The sequence below is a fragment of the Marmota flaviventris genome, chromosome X (assembly GCF_047511675.1).
Source record: "Marmota flaviventris isolate mMarFla1 chromosome X, mMarFla1.hap1, whole genome shotgun sequence".
In the NCBI taxonomy this organism is placed as follows: domain Eukaryota; kingdom Metazoa; phylum Chordata; class Mammalia; order Rodentia; family Sciuridae; genus Marmota; species Marmota flaviventris.
In genome coordinates, this window is record NC_092518.1 from 66800958 (window position 1) to 66823519 (window position 22562).

Below are 22562 nucleotides of genomic sequence, written 5' to 3' on the forward strand. Positions count from 1 at the left end.
AGAATCCTTGTGGGCCCAAGGAAAACAAGTATGGCTTAAATTCTAAAAACCAAGAATGATAAGAATAAAAAAAAAACAACAAAACAAATCAAAACAAAAATGCAACTATTTAAAGTAAACTCTCTGAATGTAATTTTATAAACTAAACCTCTAAGTTGCTTAATTAGTTTAAGATTTTAAATTATTGATCACAAGCCCTTAGAATTCTAAACTAGTTCAAAACCAATTTATTACAACATAATTTTAACATTATTTCTGCTGATTAATTAGCTCCTCTCCTCTTTTTATTGAAACATTTAGGAGTTCTTGTGTTGACTTTCTTCGTGAGCAAATGTCATATGAATACAGTGACCAGAAAGGACCAGTTTATTATAGCCTATGGGGGACTTAGGGGAGCAATCTGCTTCTCTCTTGTTTTCCTGCTTCCAGAATTTTCCAGAAAGAAGCTCTTCATTGCAGCAACTACAGTTGTTATCCTTTTTACTGTTTTTGTGCAGGTAAACAAACTACTAAAGTAGTGCAATTTGAAGTCTTCCACTCAGATAAAGAAAACAAAACAAAACAAAAACAAACAAACAAAAAACAAAAAATTCAAAACCAACGTTCTCTATTAGGACCTTGAAATTAGGTATTATAGATTTAAGAGAGACAATTAAAATATGTGAAATAGCTTCTATCATAACTAAAGCTGGACTTTTACAGAATCTGAAGTGAAATTGATCTTAATTCAATAGGGGAAGAGGAGGATGCAGCATTTTTTTTTCAAGTGGATGACAACCAATATTTAGCTACTTAAAATGGTAAGATTGGAGTTGAGGGCAGACAGGGATATAAATAAAATATTTTAAGATTTTAATTCTATGAAAATTCTGTTCTTAAATTACCCTTTGGCCATTTGCATATGATCATTTGTCTTAAATTCTAATATAATTTACTTTAGTTTTGCAAAATTATTATAAAGATTCTTAGAAAAAATGTATAAAAATATATTCATTTACTAAATGGTATTGTATATGATTATTTGGCAAATTGTATTTTTACTAGAATAATGACAGTGGATATTTCTCCATGTGTACATGTATGTGTGCTAGGGGTAAGACAAGTCAGGAAATTTGAGTTGAGTAGACTTCCCTTTAATTTTTCTTTAAGTTTTTTTTTTAGTTGATACATATAAAACTATATATATATATATATATATATATATATATATATTATATATTATATATTATATATATATACATACATACATACATACAGGTTAGGTTTCAATACATACATTGTGAAATGTTTAAATCAAGTTAAACATATAAGTTTTCTCAAATATTTCTCAAATATTTAGTATTTGTTTATGGTAAAGATCTTCAAAGTCTTTTCTTACAGCTTTGTGAAATAAAAAGTACATTATTTTTTATCTATGGTCACCCAGCTGATGCAATAGCACAACAGAACTTCTTACTCTTAGTGAACTAAAATAGTACTCATTGGCCAAATTTTCCCAATCACTTCAACACTCCTATTTTCCCCAGCCTCTGATAATTACCATTCTATTCTCAGTTGCTATGAAAAACTAGTTATTTTTTAAATTTATGTTAAGGTGCTGATGATTGAACCCAAAGTCTCATGGATGGTAGAAAAACTGCTCTACCACTGGACTAAACTTGCATCCCTGATATAAATATTTCTAGATTCCACATATGAGTGAGATCATATAGCACCTGTATTTCTGTACCTGTATTATTTCAGTTAACACAATAACTCTGGTTCCATCCATGTTGTTGCAAATTTCATTCTGTTTATGGCCAAATAGTATTCCATCATAAATATGTTCCACATTTTCTTTATCTGTTCATTTATGGACAAATAATTGGAGTGTTTCCATTTCTTGGCTATTGTAAATCATGCAGCAATTACCACAGGATGGAGATATTTCTTCAACAACATTTCATTCCCTTTGGAAGTGTATTCAGTAGTGGAATTGTGGGATTTCATGTTAATTAATTTTTTAATTAATTAAGGAATCTCCATAATATTTTCCATAATAGCTTTACCAATTTCTATTTCCACCAACCCTTTTCTCCATATCCTCACCAGCATTTGTTACCTTTAGACGGTATGAGAATAGCTAGTCAGAGTGATATTTCACTTTTTTTTTAATTTAAATGTCTCTGTGATTAGTGATGTTGAGCCCCTTTTTATATACCTATTGCCAAATTATATGTCCCACTTTGGGAAATATCTATTTGCATTTATTTCCCACTTTTAAATGGTTATTTGGTTTTTCAATATTGAGTTTTTGGACTTCTTTTTTATAATCTAGGTGTCAATTTCTTCTTGGCTGAAAGTATTTTCTCCATTCTATTGTTTGTCTCTTCACTCTTTTAAGTGTTACCTTTGATGTGCTAAGATTTTTAGTTTGAATTAATCCAATTTGTATAATCTTGGTAGTTTTTCTTGTGTTTTGGGGTCTTATCCTAAAAATCTTGGCAAACTATATACCCTGAAGGGTTTCCCTTCTGTTTTCTTCTAGTGATTTCTAGTTTCAGATCTTGCACTTAAATATTTAATTTATTTTGAGTTCATTTAGGTAAATAGTGAAATATAAAAGTCTAGTTTTATTCTTTTAATTGTGGATGTCCAATTTTTTTGCCAGCATCATTTGTTGAAAAGATTATCTTTCTCCTATGCCTGTTTTTAGAAACTTTGGGGAAAATCAATTCACTGTGGATTACGTCTGGATTCTTACTCTGTTCTCTTTGTTTATGTGTCTATATGTATTTCAATATCATGTAATTTCAGTGACTACAACTTTGTAGTATATTTTGAACTCAAGTGGTATAATGCCTCCTGCTTAACCTTTTCCTCAGGATGGCTTTGGGTATTTGAAGTGTATTGAAATACTATATAAATGTTTGAGATTGTTATTTCTAGTTTTGTGAAGAATGCAAATAGTATTTCCATGGGATTGCATTAAATATGCAGATCATTTTGGGTTTTATGTGTTTAATATCAATATTTATTCCTCCAATCTATGAACAAAGGATATCCTTTTTGTGTTCTTTCCAATTTTTTTCATTAATGTCTTATGATACTTATTATGGAGAACTTCCACTTCTGCTTAAATTTATTTCTAAATATTATATTTTGTAGCTATTTTACATGAGATTGGTTTATTAGTTTCTATTTCAAATAATTTACGATTGGTATATAGTGACACTATCATTTTTGTATATTAATTTTGTATCATGCAACATTGACGAATTCATTTATTAGTTCTAATAGTTATAATTTCAGTAGGTTTGTTGGAATTTTCTATATGTAGGATAACATAATCTATAATCAGTGACAGTTTGACTTCTTTTCCAACTTATATGCTCTCAGTTTCTTTCTTTTGCCTCATTGTTCAGGTTAGGACTTCTGCCACTGCATTCAATAAAAGTGATGAAGGTGGGCATCATTTTTTTGGTCACAATTTTAAGCAACTTTCAATTTTTCTTCATTTAGTAAGACATTAACAGTACACCTAATTTGTTCAGTGATTTTATTATGAAGAGATGATGAACATTATAAGCTGAATTTTTTTCATCTATTGAGATGGTCATATCATTTTTTAAAAATTATTTGTTCTAATTAGTTATACATGACAATAGAATGCATTTTGATACATAATTACATAAATGGAGTATAACTTCTCATTCTTATGGTTGTACATGATGTAGGATTACATGGATCATGTAATTATATATGCACATAGGATTATAATGTGCCATTCATTCTATTATCTTCTTACCCTCATACCCCTTCCCTTTGGTCATATGGTTTTTATTATTCATTATGATGATGTAGTATACCATGTTTATTGATTTACATATGCTAAATCATCCTTTAATCCCTAGGATGAATACTGCTTGATAATGGTGAACAATATTTCTAATATGTTGTTATATTGATTTTGTATCATGCAACATTGATGAATTCTTTCTTCACAATTCAATTTTGATAAAGTGTAGGTGTCCTGGAACTTGTCCATTTTTTTCTAGGTTGCCATATTTTGGTGTATAGTTCTTTAAAGATCCTTTGCATTTCTGTGGTGCTAGTTAAGTCTTCCATTTCATCTCTGACTTTGAGTCATTTCTCTTTTTCTTAGTTTAGCTAAGACTTGGTCAATATTATATTTTTGAAGAGCTAGCCCTTTGTTTCATTGATATTTTGTGTTAGATTTTAGCTTCTAGTGCATTTATTTCTAATGATATATTTTAAAAATGCTTCTATTGGTGAATTATAATTATACCTAATAATGGGGTTCATTGTGACATATTCATATGTGCACATAATGTAATGTATTCCATTTAATTCTCCAGCACTTCCCTTTTCCCTCCCTCCTCTCCTCCCTATCCCTTTATCCCTTTCCCCTAGTCAATTCCTCTCCCTTTTATTTTTATGAGATCCCCCCTCTTTTTCATTCCACATTTTTCTCTATCTTTTGCATGTGAGAAACATTCAACCCTTTTCTTTCTGAGTTTGGCTTACTTCACTTAGTATTATGTTTCTCTAGTTCCATGCCAGAAAATGACATGTTTTCATTCTTTTTGTGGCTGGGTAGAATTCCAGGGATGTTTATTCTCAGTGGAAGCTGGAGAGAAAAATAGAAAAAAAAAGGTGGAGATGGATCTCATGTAAATCAAAGGCAGATCAGTAGAAGAAATTTACCAAGAGTTGGGAGATGGGGAAGGAGTGGGGAAGTGCTGGGAGTGATACTGGCCAAATTATACTGTTACATTTTGTATTGTGTACATGTGCAAATATGTACTATCAAATCTCATTTGAGGAGGGAAGAAAATATGTACAACTATAATGCATTAATAAGCATATGGAAGAAAGAAACTGTACCCTTACACTCCATTTCTTTCCATACTTTGAATATTTAATATTCCATTTTACATTCTATATCCATCTATCTCTTAAAATTACTGGTGACAGAACCCAGGGATGCTTTACCACTGAGCTACATTCACAGCCTTTTTTATTTTACTTTGATACAGAGTCTCATAAATTTCCCAGGGCTGGTCTTAAATTTGGTATCCTCCTGCCTCATCTTATAGAGTAGCAGGGATAGCAGGCCTGCACACATATTAAGTTTGGTAATATTAATTTTAATTGCTATTTTAGATTTTTTAGTATAGATACTGACTTATTCACCATATTCACGATATTAGAACATTCTGAAATTTCCTATATGACTAATATGAACACTGAGTTTTCTACCTTTTTCTCCTTACTCATTATTGTTTCTTCTTCTTTTATTATTATTATTTTTTTCATTTGAAGAATTTCTGCCGCAGTCTGGCTGGGCACACAATCACGAGCCACCACACAGCTTGTAGATTCAAACAGCAACTCTTTATTCCGGAACTCACACCAGCCGTCTACAATCACGTTCTGGGGAAATCCACGTTCTCTGCCCAAATCCACCTCCACTGGGCTTCTATCTCCCAAAAGATACTGTCTGAATCTCGTGAGAACTCAAGGGGAACTCAGGCAGCAGGATACGCCCTATTCCCAGCAGGAATAATCCTAAACCGGGAACACCCTAATCCGCCCTGGTCCTTGAGCAAGGTCACCTACATTCAATGTCACTGCAACATGGGGTACGCTGGCAAGGAAATTGTCATACCTACTTGGCTAATGGCTCCCAGCAAATTTCCTTTAGCATTTCTTGTAGGACAGCTATATTAAAGATACTCTCAGCTTGTGTTTAGCTAGGAAGGTCTTTATCTATTCTTAATTTTTAGAGGATGGTTTTGCTGGGTACAGTGTTCTTATTTGGCACGTTTATTTTTCCTTAAGCATTATTAAAATCTCATGCCACTCTTTTGGCCCACAAGGCTTCTTTTCACATGTTTTCTCTCAGGTGGACCGAGGGACTTTGATAGTTGGTGTCTTTACTTTTGTAGCCTTGAAAATATCTTTTAGAGCTAGATTATACGCTATCTTGGGGTCGACTCTTTAGTGTTAAATCTGATTATTGACCTTTAACCTTCTTGACTCTGGATATTTATATCATTTAGTCTTGGGAAGTTCTCTGTTATCATTTTTAATAAGATTTTTACACTTTTGCATTCTCAAATTACTCTTGAAACACTACAACCCAGATATTTTCTTTTAATACTCTCCCAATATGTTCCATTCTTTTTTCCCTCTTTGACAGTGAATGTTTGAATATCTCATCCTCAAGTTCACTGATTCTTTCTTCTGTTTGATCTATCTTGCTATTAATGCTTTCTATCATGTTTTTCATTTATCTGAGTACATTTTTTCCTAATAGATTTGATTTCTCTGTTAAATTTCTCTTTTAAACATTAAAATATTTTTACATGTTTTCCTCAAGTTCATTGAGTTCCCTTAAACTAGTTGTCCTAAACTCTCTGTGAGATCTCCCATATATTTCTATCTGGTCAATTTCTGTCAGCCATTTTAATGATTAGATGAGGTCATGGTTTCCTGAAAGTTCTTGAGGCTTTTTGGTGTACGATGATATTCAGGTTTTGAAGGATTAGATATTTGTTCCAGTCTTCCTAATCTGGCTTTGGTTGTGCCTGCCTCTCTGGAAATTTTAAGTTGGCTGCATAGTTTCCCTGAGTCTGTATTTACTTACACTATTTCAGTAGTGCAGGTTCCCAGGTCCAGGTTTTACTGGAATTATCTCTTGGTTTGTTTTCACCATCTCATTACTAGAGGGTAATCCAAGCCTAGATTTATTCTTGTTTTACTTTTTTATTTGTTGTATTCAGATACACATGACAGTAGAATGTACTTTGACATATTATACATTCATGAAATATAACTTATTTTAAGTAGATTCTCATTCTTGTGGTTGTACATGTTGTGGAGTTACACTGGTCATGTATTCTATATGAACCTAGGAAAGTTATGTCTGATTCATTCTACTGTCTTTCCTGTTCCCATCTCCCCTCCCTTACTTTCATACCCCTTCATCTTTTCCACTGAAGTAAAGGTTTATTTTTAATCCATAGTTGATATGTTTTTAAGGTGAGACTGGGGAGATTCTAGGAAGTGTAGTTCATCCCCATTTGCCTCTTGCTGGCATTGGAGTAGGACTAAAGATCTAGTTCACAGTTAGCCATCTAGTCAGGCACTGTGGAATTCTGGACAGAATCACGGTGGATGGACCAGCCCCATGCTGCTCACTTTGTCACAACTTGATCCCAAAGACCACTAAGGCCAGTGTAGCACTGGAGAAGTGTCAAGGCCTATAGTACTATGGGTTTCCTAATGCTGAAATGAACTCATAGCCACAAGAGTGCTTCAATCAGCTGCAGGTGATGATAACTAGAATAGAAGTCTGATGGATTGGGAACAGTCTTCACCTGGCACAGGTGCTATTCTAGTGGCTCCATCCACAGGCAGGCCTTGGTATTAGATTTGTTGGGTTCTGACCATTGTTATGTTTCATCAGCCCAACATTAAGCTTCAGGGCAAAATCTTGTGTTTTCTACACTGTACTACCCCCAGAAAATGGGGTCTTAACACCATGAAATGATGCTCAATATTGGAATAGTATAAGTGAATTCATTCCTTTTGCCATATGAGCTGATGCTGGGCTGGATACAACTTGAATCTTACAACCACAATGACCTGCACTGTCTCAGAAGTGCAGCAAAGATCACAACACAGCTACTGGTGATATAGGCCAAAACCTAGGTCCATTCCACTAGGGCACAGGTCTCTGCCTAGTGCAGGCATAGTTCTAGCTCAATCTGCAAGCACTAATCCTGTAATAGCTGTGCTGCCAAAATGGGGACAGGTGGTAGTCGGTCGCTTTGCCACCAAGGCTTATCCTAAGATGAATTGTACTTTAGTCTTACTGCAGTAGGGATCTGCAGCATTGGGGAAGGTGTGTGTGCATGCTTCAGATCCATTAAAAATCTTGCAATGAATTATGTAGGACAAAACTCAAGTCTGTCCCATCAGTGAGCAGGTCTCCACCTGATCCCGGGGCCAGTCTAGACATCCATCAACAATGTCCTGTGTACAGGACCTTTGATTTCTACCCAATGCTGGTCTCACTCTGGAGGGTTTGGTACTGGGTTTAAAGACTAAGGCCTTGGCTTAATTCCTTCTCCCTCCCTCAAATGGGAGCTCTCCTCTCTACGCTGTGCTACTTAAACTTTGGTGAGGGGCAATATGGGAACTCCTGCCTTATTTCTTTCTTCAATATGTGTATTTTCTCTGTTTTATTATACTAAAAAACAGGCACTGTGATTTTTCAGCTGATTTAATTAGCTCTTAAGAAGACAGTTTAGTATAAAAATTGCAATACAACTAGATGTGTCTCTTTGGAGACAATTGCCAGAGTATCTTAGTTGCTATCTTGCTCTGTCCACCCAACTTCCCTTCAAAAATAATTATTCCTCTAAAATGAATGAAACAAATTCCTAGTTATTAAAGTTTTGGTAGGGAACTTGCGATTGAACTCAGGGCCACTCAATCACTGAGCCACATCCCCAGCCCTATTAATATTTTAATTGAAGACAGGGTCTCACTGAGTTGCTTAGTGTCTCACCATTGCTGAGGCTGGCTTTGAAATTGTGATCCACATGTCTCAACCTCCTGAGCTTCTGGGATTACAGGACAATTTTTAAGTAAATATTTTAAAACTTAACATTTTTTCTCATTTTAAAATAATGATTTGTATTAAACTAGTACCCTCAAACTTATTTTTTTAAGGCAACACTTGGCCTTCAATTAAATGAATGTGTCAGGTAGTAAAATATCACTTCAAAATGCAAAGCCAGGTTATTGATTTAATTTCCATTTCCCCAACCTTTCAAAATTCTCTGAGTATAATTTGTCCATAACACTCATATTCTCCTCTAATTTTATATTTCAAATGCATTCCACTCTCAGTTACCTTATCAGTTTACATTTACAGTTTCCCTATTACTGAAAATAATTCGTTTATTCATTTTAAGACTTGAGCAGGCAATTCTTTTATTCATTTTAAGACTTGATGAGGTTCACATGTTTTGAGTAGATAATGATTGCAATCAAAGAGACATTGTGCAATAGAGAATCTTTCATGTCTTTACACTACCATCTAGTGGTTAAAATATTTGCAGAAAATTTCATTTTGTTTACGAATCAAAGCCCATCAACAGAAAATTTGTTCTGTGTTTTATTCTACATATTGGTGCTTGATGAATTGTCATGATGTGCTTTAATAGTGCCAAGTCCACCATCAGAATATTTCTTTTGAATTTTTGTCTCTGATGTAGTGGAAAATACTCTGTAAACATTTATTTATTTTATCCTTGATTCTTCTTCTGGTAAGAAACAGAACAAGAGTTGAAATTAGAGAAGCTTATTTTTCCTCCCAATACTGGTGATTGAACCCAGGGCTTGGCACATGCCAAGGTTTGTCCCTAACTCAGAAGAGCTGAGTTCTAATCACAACTTCATTTCTGACTAGTCTTCTAATTTTATACATCATTGTTTATTCAATATCCTCAAAATAGAAACATTATACAAGGTCTGTATTTCAGGGTTGCATTATTATAAAGATTAAATAATGATAATGGTAATATAAATTTTAAAGAATTTTACATTTATAAGTTATTATTTTTATTATTCTTGTGACTGAGTGAACTCTAGAAAATTTTCTTAATTGAGGTCTGGATTATGTTCTTATTCTTTCACAAATTCATTCCTGCTGAAGCTTCCACGGACTTCTGTATTTTTAAGTTAGGTTACTTTCTTTTTTTCTTAATATTATGTAACTTGACAGCAGAGATTCTTTCATTCTGGGCAATTTTGAGTCTTCTTTGCAAGTTGATTCTCCTCTACTGGAGCTCTAAATGTTAGAATTCTCCAGAATTAGGTACTGATTATTCTATTATCACTAGACACTTTTTTGTTAGGTGACATTCATTCTAATAACTTCAAACACAAAATAAATTCTGATAACTTCCAAATGTCTGTTTCTGGACCATACATCTATGCTGAGGTCCAGATATGTATCTTATACTACTATTAAACAACTTGAATTTGATGTCTCCATCCATATGTATTCTCTCTCTGTCTCTCAGCAAATGGCACTGACATCCACTGAGTAACTAGTCAGAAATGTAGTTGCATCTTTGATTCATTCCTTTCTTATTTCTCCCATTGTGTCCTGTGGTTTCTAATATTTAAATATATTTTCAATGTTTTTTTTTATTTTTAAAAATGTCCAAGCATACAAGATTATGTTAATAATTTTGATTTATGAGAGGCTAGAATTATCTCATAAATTCTTACCACAATTTTCAAATTGTGGTAAGAACACTTAAAATTATCTATCCTCTTAACAAATGTTTAAGTACTTAATACAGTATTGTTAATTGTAGGCAAAATCTTGTACATCAGATATCTAGAATTCATTTATTTTGAAATATATTTATCAATCCAGTCTCTGATAGCTACCATTCTGCTCTCTCCTTCCATGAGTTTGAATATTGTAGAGTAGTCTTGATTGTTCTGTGACTATGCTAATTTCACTTAGCGTATTGCCCTCCCAGTTTTTCTGTATCATCAGATATGGAAGGATTTCCTTCTATTTTAAGGCCAGAAAAAATTAATATATATGTATACACAGTACCACAATTTCTTTATCTATTCATCCTTTGATGGATATTTGTGTTTTTTCTATGTTAGTTATTGTGAATGATGTTGCTATGAAGATGGAAATGTAGATATCGCATTGAGATCCTGATTTCATTTCTTTTTGCATCTATAACCAGAAGGGAGAATTCTGGGTTGTATGGTAGTGTTAGTGTTTAATTTTATGAGTCATTTACAATGATAATTCCCATAGAAGTTGCGCCATTTCAATTACCACCAATAGCGTATCTACAAGGGTTTCAATTTTTCCATGTGAATTTCCAATTTCACATTGTCTTTTACTATTTTGATAATAAACATAACAGTATGAAGTGATATTATATATATATATATATATATATATATATATATATATATATATATATATATTTCCCTGATAATTAGTTATGTTGAGTATATTTTCATATATCAGTTGGCCATTTTTATGTCTTTGGAGAAATGTCTGTTCAAGTTTTGTCCTTTTTTCAGTTGGGTTGCTTTTATGATTTTACTGATTCTGATACTTCTATTACTTTCTGTAGCTTAATTACTCAATGATTTCCAGTACTATATTAAATAGAAATAACACAAGAAGCATCCTTGCCTAGTTACTAATTGTGGAGAAAAAGTTTTCGTTTTTTCATCAATGACTATGATACTAAGTATGAACTTGTCATATATGGCCTTTATTGTGGTGAGATATATTCTTTCTTTGTCTAATTTATCAAATTTGTATTTAATATTAAAGAGTGATAGATTTCATGCTTGATTTGCTTTCATATTGATGTTTAGCTTCCTTTAATTTTAACTTGAAAAATGTCTTTTCAAAAAAAATTTTTAAGTTTGTTCTGATAATGATGAACTCCCTCTGCATTATTTTTTTTTCTGAAAAAGTCTTTATCTCCTTATTTTTTTTAAAAAAAATAGTTGTAGTTAGAAATAATACCTTTCTTTTTATTTATTTATTTATATGTGGTGCTGAGAATCAAACCCAGGGCCTCGCACGCACTAGGCAAGTGCTCTATTGCTGAGCCACAATCCTAGCCCTATCTATCTATCTATCTATCTATCTATTTATTTATTTTATTTATATGTGACAGTGGAATGCATTATAATTCTTATTACACTTATAGAGCACAATTTTTCATATCTCTGGCTATATGCAAAGAATATTGACACCAATTTGTGTCTCCATATATGTACTTTGTATAATAATGTCAATCACATTCCACCATCATTTCTAACTCCATGGCCCCTCCCTTACCTCCCACCCCTGAGCCCTATCTAAAGTTCATTTGTTCCTTCCATGCTTCCTCTCCCTACCCCACTATGAATCAGCCTCCTTATATCAGAGAAAACATTGAGCATTTGTTTTTTTGAGACTGGATAACTGCACTTAGCATTATCTTCTCTAATTCCATCCATTACATTGCAGGTAATTGCACTTACCTGCAAGTGCCATAATTTTATTCCTTTTATTGCTGAGTAATATTCCATTGTGTATATGTGCCACACTTATTTTTATCCATTCATCTATTGAAGGGCATCTAGGTTGGTTTCACCGTTTAGCTATTGTGAATTGTGCTGCTATAAACATTGATGTGGTTGTATCCCTGTAGTATGCTGTTTTTAGTCCTTTGGGTATAGACTGAGGAGAGGGATAACTGGGTCAAATGGTGGTTCCATTTCCAATTTTCCAAGAAATCTCCATGCTGCTTTCCATATTGACTGCACCAATTTGCAGTTCCACCAGAAGTGTCTGAGTATACCTTTTTCCCTACATCCTCGCCAACACTTACTGTTGTTTATCTTCGTAATAGCTGCCATTCTGACTAAAGTGAGATGAAATATTAGAGTATTTTTGATTTGCATTTCTCTAATTGCTAGAGATGATGAACATTTTTTATATATTTGTTGACTATATATTATCCTTGGTCCATTTATTGATTGGAGTATTTGGTTTTTTTTTTTTTTTTTTTTTTTTTGGTGTTTAGCTTTTTGAGCTCTTTATATACCCTAGAGATTAGTACTCTATCTGATGTGGGAGGGGTAAAAATTTGCTCCCAGGATGTAGGCTCTCTATTCATCTCATGGATTCTTTTGCTGAGAAGAAACTTTTTAGTTTGAGTCCATCCCATTTATTGATTCTTGATTTTAATTCTTTTGGTATAGGAGTCTTATTTGGGGCCTAATCCCACATGATGGAGATTAGGGCCTACTTTTTCTTATTAGATGCAGGGTCTCTGGTTTTATTCCTAAGTCTTTGATCCATTTTGAGTTGAGTTTTTTGCATGGTGAGAGATAGGTATTTAATTTCATTTTGTTGCATATGGATTTCCAGTTTTCCCAGCACCATTTGTTGAAGAGGCTATCTTTTCTCCAATGCATGTTTTTTGAACCTTTGTCTAATATGAGATAATTGTAATTTTGTGGGTTAGTCTTTGTGTCCTCTATTCTATACCATTGGCCTACCCATCTGTTTTGGTGCCAATACCATGCTGTTTTTGTTACTATTGCTCTGTAGTATAGTTTAAGGTCTGATATAGTGATGCCACCAGGTTCACTCTTCTTGCTAAGAATTGTTTTAGCTATTCTGGGTCTCTTATTTTTCCAGATGAATTTTATAACTGCTTTTTCTATTTCTATGAGGAATGTCATTGGGATTTTTATTGGAATTACATTAAATCTGTATAGTGCTTTTGGTCATATAGTCATTTTGATAATATTAATTCAGCTTATCTAACAGCAAGGTAGATCTTTCCATCTTCGAAGATCTTTTTTGACTTCTTTCTTTATGTTCTGTAATTTTTATTATATAAATCTTTCACCTCTTTCATTAATTCTGAAATATTTTTTTTGAGGCTATTGTAAATAGGGTAGTTTTTCTCGTTTCTCTTTCTGAGGATTTGTCACTTATATACAGAAATGCCTTTAATTTATGGGTATTGATTTTATATTCTGCTACTTTGCTAAATTCATTTACTAGTTCTCAAAGTTTTCTGGTGGAACTTTTAGGGTCTTCTAGGCATAGAATCATATCTTCAGCAAATAGTGTCAATTTGAGTTTTTCTTTTCCTATGTGTATTCCTTTAATTTTTTTCCTATGTGTATCCCTTTAATTTCTTTTGTCTGTCTAATTGCTCTGGCCAGTGTTTCCTTAATTTTTGAAAGACAGATTTTCCAGGTAAAAGTATTATTGGTGGGAAGCTTATTTTTTTTTCTTTTAGCCCTTTGTGTCATTCATCTACCTCCTCCTGGCATGTGAAAACTCTGCTGATGAATCCACTGATAATCTTATGGGGGCTCCCTTATATACAATGAGTAACTTCCTGTTTTCAAATTTCTCTCACTTTGACTTTTAAAATTTGACTGTAATTTGTGAGTGTAGATCTCTGTGGGTTCATCCCTCTTGGAATTGTTTTTGTTTAATGCATCTGGATCTCCATTTCCCTCCCTAAATTTGAGATGTTGTCTGCCATTATTTCTTTAAATAAGATGCCCACCATTCATATTCTCTCTTTTTCTGTTTCTGTCTCTCATATCATTCTGGTAATTTCATATTGTCCACTTGATCATGCCTCATGAATTCCATTACTTTCCTTTACTCTTTTTCATTTTTTTGTTAGTCTAGGTAAATTCAAATGACCTGTCTTTTAGTTTACTAATCCATTGTTCTACGTGATCAAGTCTGCTGTTGGTGTGGAGCTTTGCCAGTTTTGGGAGGAGTTGACACAAATTGTTCTTCTTACCAATTTCCATGTGATTATTCTCAGTTTTGTGCTCATTTAGAATATTGTAAATTCTTAACTGGATTCTGAACTTCTCATAAGAATATTTCAGTCCGTATATCATTGTTAAATTGCTGTTTCTGTTGGGGAATGAGGATATGCCCTTCCTATTTGCCATCTCACTGCCATCACTCTTATTATACTTTGAATAGCTGTGAAACTACCATTCAACATTAAAAATGGAATATAATAATATCTTAAGTGATTTTACCCTATTCTATCTCTTGCCTCTTCATATCACACATGAACAATATCCTGAATGTATCATTTAACATTTTCTTGTCTTTTAAGTACCAATTTTGAAATATCGTAGACAAATATACATAAATAATATAATGTGTAGTTTTTCAACTTTATAGAAACATGTGTGTGTGTGTGTGTTACACGTTGTCTTTTGGATTTTTTGGTTTAACATTATATTACTGATATTTATTTATATTGTTCTGAATTGTTGTAGTTCATTTATAATGTGTAGTTTTTCAACTTTATAGAAACATGTGTGTGTGTGTTACACGTTGTCTTTTGGATTTTTTGGTTTAACATTATATTACTGATATTTATTTATATTGTTCTGAATTATTGTAGTTCATTTATTTTCTCTTCTCTATAATTTTGCATTTTGTGATTATATAACACTTTATTCATTCTCATTTCAATTGGTATTTGTGATTTCTTTCCTTCTTTTTTTTCCTTTTACAAATGGTGCATCCATAAATGTCCCTATATGTGACTCTCTCTTTTTTTTTTTGGTACCAGGGATTTGACTCAGAGGCACTCAGCCACTGAGCACATCCCTAGTCCTATTTTGTATTTTATTCAGAAACAGGGTCTCACTGAATTGCTCAGTGCCTTGCTGTTGCTTAGGCTGGCTTTGAGCTTGCGATTCTCTTGCTTCAGCCACCTGAGACAATGGGATTACAGGCATGTGCCCCCAGTGCCAGGTGATGTGTCTCCTTGTTTAATCCATATTCACATGCTGTTTTTCATTCCCATTGTCACCATTCTAAAGTTACTTATCATCTCCTTCCTGAACTGCCTTAAAATGTTCATTATTTCTTTCATAGTTCAATCCATGGATCAAAACACAATTTTCATTATTTACCTTCCAAAAGTATTTTTATTCTTTCTTTTGGAATTTTTAATAAAATCTAAATCTCTTAGTGGCTAAATTGGAACCAGTATGACTCATTTCTACCTCTGAAACCTCATGTTTTTGAGCAACTCTCCATCTTATCCACTGTAATTTATAGCCTTTAATTTCTTCAAACATGAGGAACTTTTTCCCTGTCTTGAGTCTATCAGAGATGTGATTTCTCCACCTAGAATAATCTCTCCTAATTCCATGAATGTGTGGTTTCCTCTTATTCTTTAAGCCTTAGGCAATTATTTGCCTCCGCAGAGAAACCTTCTCAGACCATTATATCTAAGTGGATTCCCAACTCCCTTTTTTCCGTATCACTTTACCCCAGTTTTTTTTTTCTTCCTAGTTTCTGTCTGTCTGTATATCTATCCATCCATCCATCCATCCATCCATCCATCTTCTTATATTTACTTGCTTTTTTTCTCCTCTTTGTGATGTTTGTCTTCTCTACTAAACTGTAAATTCCATGAATGCAAACCATATTTATGCTTTTCTCAATACTACATACTCAGCATCTAATACACTGCCTAAACAAAATGAAATGTGCATGAACATCTGTGAAAAAGTAAATGTTTAAATAGTTAATGTAGTTTATATGCAGGGGTAAATAAGATATCAATGCATATCATAATTATATATATATATTTTATATATATATATATAATATATAATATATAATATATATATATATATATATATATATATATATATATATATATATATATATATATAATCTTGATCTCTAAATACTCCATTTAGTCAGATTTGCTAGTTACTACAGATATTCTCATGTATTGAATGTATATTTGTATATATACATTATATGTATAAATATACTTATATGATATAGCTTCTTAGCTGCAGTTTACAGTTTCAAATGGAAAATACCAAATGCATTAAGTTGGGTGTATAAGGAGATCTCAAAATCTTGTTGGTTTACCATTTTAATATTCATAAGCTCATAAGCATCAATTTTGATCTATTCCTGGTAGACTGAATGGTGTAAATTGTTAGGTCAGTGAAGATGGAGAGTAGTGTAGATGAGTTTAAAAATGCAAATGTGAAGTCAGCCTTTTAAAAGACCAGGTCATAGTCAGATCTACTTACATTGAGGAGCTTTTTGTCTGTAATAAGCATGATTAAAAAGGATGTGTTTTTTTAATTCCATTGTACTATAAGTTTTCAAATGTCAGAATGAATTAGTGGAATACCAGAACTCAAAGATTATGTAAAAAGCAGGAATTACATTAAATTAGTTATGGAAGCCATATGAATAAGATGATCCCCTGACTTTGGGTAATTCAGAAGCAAATTGCAAAACAACAACAAAATTTCATAGTTCCAAGTCAGAAAGGAAGCTCTTTGGGTGATATTTCTTTTTTTAAAAAACAGGGTCACAGTAAGGTATTTCTGTCATTTAAAGGAGCTGAAAAGCTGATAAAGGGCTAGGACTCCTTAAGTATCTAAGATTCAACCTTAACATTAATGGAAATTACTGCATTTTTTTCAATGTTTTTAAGATGAAAGTAGCAACTTTATGAAGATGCATTTCAAAAATGCATTGGAAATGACTAAGTAGTACAAAAGCTCATTTGAAAGCAATAGGTTTTGTTTTCTATTACCAACGATTTCCCCAGTCACCTCAGGGTTTTGACACTGGGTTTTATATCTGTTCTTTAAAATTCTTGTTCCTCCATTAGTCTCTGGAGAAAATATCAATTCTTTCTTAACCACAATTTGATTTTAGAAACCAAAACAAAACTTTGTTTTGGACAATATTTAGCATTCCATTTTCTTTCTTTACTCTGTTATTATTTTTGCTTTATCCTTGACATGGAAGGTGAAGAAGCAAACATCACTCACGCTTGCTGTTAGTTCATTTAATGGCATTGTTATGAATGTGTTCAAAATCTTCAAAATTGGTATTTTATCTAATATATTTCTATATTAAGGCACTAATATGTTCCTAAAATCAGATATTAAGTGAATGTAGACTATGGATCCAGTTAAGGATTTGAGAATCAATGTTAATGTTCACATTGGGACTCTCAAAATGATATACTAGGGAGTGAAATGTCCTTAATAATAAATTATGGATAAATAGAATTCATCAGCCCAATCCTTACCCCTGCTTTTAAATGGTAATCTCTGACAATTAAGGACTGTCAAACTATTCTGGTAGAAGTAGAAGTACATTTGTTAGATATAAGCTGTTAGTGTAACTTTTTTTCCATTTCCTTAGATCTTATTAGGATAAGTGCAATTCAAATAAATATTTACTTCTGTTTTCTAAAAGCCAGATTAGAAGATTCATAATGAATCTTTATTATAAGTGGTGGCCAATTGGTTCTCTTCATAGTATATTTTTCTGTTTTAACTAGAACACACAATTGTATGGCATAATAGTAAAGTGCTTTTACTGCTATTTTAGTTTGTCATTTATGTTGCTTAATATTTTTGATGTATTCAAAAAATATTTGTTGTTTAACATTTATTTTCTGGGTAGCATGCAGAATGCTTGGGCTACAGTAGTAGACAGAGGAAACACTGAGCTGAACTTATCCAAGCTTATCATCTAATCAGTATAATTATTTAAAAATATTAAGTATAAGACTTCTGGAACTTTGGACTTTACTTCATCATTACTAATGGCAGAGGTGGAAATATGTTAATTTACTATGAATATTTTATTAACACATTGCAATTGTATGTTACTTATAGTGTACAATGTGATGACTTATTCTGTTTTGTTAGCAAATTATAATCATACATAATAGTGGGGTTAATTTTACATATCCTTCCATGCAAATAACAGAATTTGCTCCATTTCATTTCCTAGTATTTCCCTTCTTTCCTCTCCTCCATTCTCCTGACCCTCTTCCTCTCCTCTACTGGTCTCACTTCTATTTATTTGTTTTAAATGGTGGATTATAATTATATATAAAAGTAGAATTCATTTGATATATTCCTTCATACACATAAAAATTGGATGTTTTGATTGATGTATACTTTGGGTAATGATTGAATTAGGGTGGTTAGCATATCCATCACTTTTGAAGTTAATCATTATGTTGATACACTCAAAATCATTTCTTCTAGCTGTTTTGAGATAAATAATACATTATTGCTAAGTATATTCACTCTACTCTGCCATAGAAAACCAGAGTTTATTCCTTCTATCTGTAGTATTAAATTTGTTGATCATCCTCTCTCCATTCCTCCTCCCTGATACTTTCCCTCGTCTCTGGTAACCACTATTCTATTTTCAATTTCTATGTGATAATTTTTTTTAGATTCCAAATGAGTAAGATCATGTGGTATTAGTCTTTCTGTGTTTTGCTATTTTACTTAATATAACTGTCTTCATATCTATTCATGTTATCATAAATTACAGGATTACATATTTTAATGGTTGAATAATATTCCATTGTATGTATGTAATACCTTTCTTTATTCATTCATCTGTTGATGGAAATATAATTTAATGAATACCCTTGCTATCATGAATAGGGCTAAAATGTCATTCTTCATGGAAATAGAAAAAAAAATCTTAATATTCCTATTGAACCACAAAGATGCCAAATAACTAAAGCAATCTTGAACAAAATGAACAAAGCTGGAGGCATCACAAAATATACAAGAAAGTTATAATAACTTAAATATTATGGAATAAATATAAAAATGGACACACACAGATCAATGGAACACAATATGCTTATTTTTATAAGTGATCAACAATGGGATAATCACATTCAAAAACATGATAGAGTGTCTCTCAGCTCCAATATATAACAATTCAATTTTGGTCATAAAACCCTTTTATTAAGTGACCTATATTTGCATTTTATTAAGTGACCTATATTTCCCATTGACCTCTGTGAAAAAAGAAGCACTGATTTTCTCTCAGGTATTATTTTAGGCCCAATCATTACTCTTTTTTTTTTGTTTATTTTTTTTTAGTTGTAGGTGGACACAATACCTTTGTTTTATTTATTTATTCATTTTTATGTGGTGCTGAGGGTTGAACCCAGGGCCTCGCATGTGCTATGCAAGCACTCTACTGCTAAGCCACTACCCCAGCGCCCCCCAATCATTACTCTTAATATTCTAAATTCCCTTCATTTTGGCCAGAAATAGAAGATAGACTTGTGTATCCATGCACACACATGAACACATAAACATACACACAAATACATCAAGAATATATTCAAGCACTAATTTTATGTCAAAGTGTTGCACAGGAAAGTTTTCCTGTCCTCAGTTTTTGTGTCTTTTTTTTTTTTTTTTGGAACAATTTAGACAAGACACACACAGTTTTAAGTAACATGAAATGGAACTTTAATTAATAAAGAGAAAATATGAAAGTGCACCATCAGATGGGAGAGACTAGTTGCCCCAAAGAAGATTAACCCCTGGTCTCTTTGTGAGCTAAGCTGTAGTGAGTGATAAGGAAGTTTTCCACAATCTTTACTTCCCAGATCCACTTATTCTATTTTATTCAGTTACTAATATATGCTGATCATCTAGGGGTGACTTTTGGTCACTAATCAGCTTGATTTTCCTTAGAGGGCCTTGTATCTTATTTTCCAAGGGGCTCAGAATTTTGTGACAGCTTATCATGGGCCACCATATGATTAGTATTGTTAGTGTAAGGTTTTGTTCAAGATGTTTTAACAGTTAGACCATTTTAAGCAGACATTTCCCTGTTCCCTGGTTCTTAGCCTCTGACTTTATCAATATTTGTAATAGATAAAAGAAATGGTTTATAGAACCGAGATCAGGCAATAGTCATGAAATAGCTGTTTTGACAGATTTTGTGGTGACACTGAGGCAGGACTGTTGATTAACTGCTTTATCCACTAGCCTTTTAATATTTTGATGTACCTTTACCAGACTGATTAATATTTTGATGTACCTTTACCAGACTGAATGCTTTAAAAACAGCATTCTTCTTGAAAATATAGACAAATGTGATCCTGACTTACAGTTAAGGAATCTTCCATTTTGGAGAATAACTGTTACTAGATAGTGCAACTGTTCCTGTAGCTACTAATTAATTAATTGAAAGGATTTAAATCTTTTCCAACTTTTTACATGTGTTTTGCTATTCCCACACACCAGAGGCTATGACATTCTTTGTTTCATCAACTCAGTTTCTGACCATTCCATTCCCATCTCTCCTGGGTATGGAGGGCTAGGTGAGGAAGAATAGTATTGGGACATACCATGACAGTGGCAGGTGTAGGTTTTGGTTTTTCTGGAGGAGGAGTCATAGGCGGCTTATCTCCCAGTCTTGGAGGGAACATGTTTAGGTCTGCCATAAAATCTGGGTCAAGCCAGCATTGTTGGTATAGCTATTTATCTTCCTTCAGTTTGGAAAAGATCTGTACTTCCCCTTTTTGTCTTCCTGTTCGCAGAAAAGGTCTAACAGCAAGAAGGTATATGTGTTAAGGTTCACATTAAGGGGCCATTATTAATGACTCCCAAGCTTGATGTTGATGTCAAGCACTGTTATAAAAAAATGAACCCCTTTTTCTTGAGTATCTCAGGGTCAAATTTACTTCAGTCATTGAAGATACAGCTCAGTAGAGAATGAGAGGAACTAACATGAAATTTTTTATTTGTCAAAAGAGAGAGTGGGGCTGGGGATGTGGCTCAAGCAGTAGCGCGCTCGCCTGGCATGCGTGCGGCCCGGGTTCGATCCTCAGCACCACATACAAACAAAGATGTTGTGTCCGCCGAAAACTAAAAAAATAAATATTAAAATTCTCTCTCTCTCTCTAAAAAAAAGAGAGAGTGATCACAGAATCTTCAGGTGAGTGGACATATCTGAATTAAGCTCAGTGTCTCTTGGGTTGGAGACCAACCTGGGCATCCCTATCAATGTCTCCTAAGTGAGGTTCAGACTAATGGTCACTCTTACTATTGCCTCCATTCCATGTTCTAAAATCATATAACTAGGCCATGAGGCACCCATCCTCTTTCTGTATCTCATAATTCTATCAGTCCGTCCTGGAGGCCCTGCTGACCTAGCTGGTGAAGAGCGGGAGTTGGGGCTATTTTTTTTCCTCATAGCTTGCTAGTCATGTATCCCATGACAGTAAATAATAACTCTTAAGTGAGATAGAAATGGAATAAATTGATAACTAGCATTAGAGATTGTCATCCTCAAACAAATGGTGTCTGAGTAGCCAGCAATTTGAGAAGTAGGAAGCCTTAGTCTATTTCCACTACCAGGGCTTAAAAACATGAGATAACAGAAATTCATACAAAGCTACTGCAGGGAAGGAGTTAATTTTTTTCCTTAGTGAGCCAGGAACCATCTATGGTGGAATTGCCATGTCACATAGCAAGAAATTAGCTCCAAGAAGAACAAACACTAAACTTCCTTTGGCCTCTCCTGCTGCCATTTGAAATAAACTACAAATAACTATATTCTGTAAGCTAATGCTTTGGGAGGTCAATGTGATGAGAGAGAGAGGGAGAGAGAGAGGGAGAGGGTGAGGGAGGGAGGGAAGGAGGGAGGGAGAGAGAGAGAGAGAGAGAGAGAGAGAGAGAGAGCGCCATCTGTTTTAATATTGACAAAATTTATGACTTAGACTCTATGACTTTCTATAATCAAATTTCTTATTTGACTTTCTCCATTTTGGGGAAACCCAGTCATTTTACTTTATGACCAAATCTTATTTCACTATACAAAATCCTCTCTTAAACAAGCATATCTTCTTTCTTTTTTTTAACCTTCCCTACCAAAAATATGCTCATACTTATAACCATTCGTGCATATGTTTTACACTCCTCTTTTATTTTTACTTGTTGATTCTTTACTTTCGTACTCTTAAGAATATGCACTCAGAAATCATATACTTGATTCATGTACTATAGTCTGGTCTCCTTTGCCTTTATTTGTATCCCACATATGCTCACTTCAATCCAACATACATGCTCCAAATAGTTATGGTGTTGTACTAGATATC

At 33.2% G+C, this 22562-nt stretch overlaps 1 protein-coding gene across 1 annotated transcript in view; it reads left to right on the forward strand.

Moving 5' to 3' along the window:
- The window catches only part of LOC114091157 (sodium/hydrogen exchanger 2-like), a 90370-nt gene that overhangs the window by 24818 nt on the left and 42990 nt on the right, over nt 1-22562 (forward strand). Inside the window, exon 5 of the mRNA XM_027933543.2 lies at nt 301-497. Coding sequence (XP_027789344.2) covers nt 301-497 — 197 coding nt within the window. The remainder of the gene's footprint in view (nt 1-300; nt 498-22562) is intronic.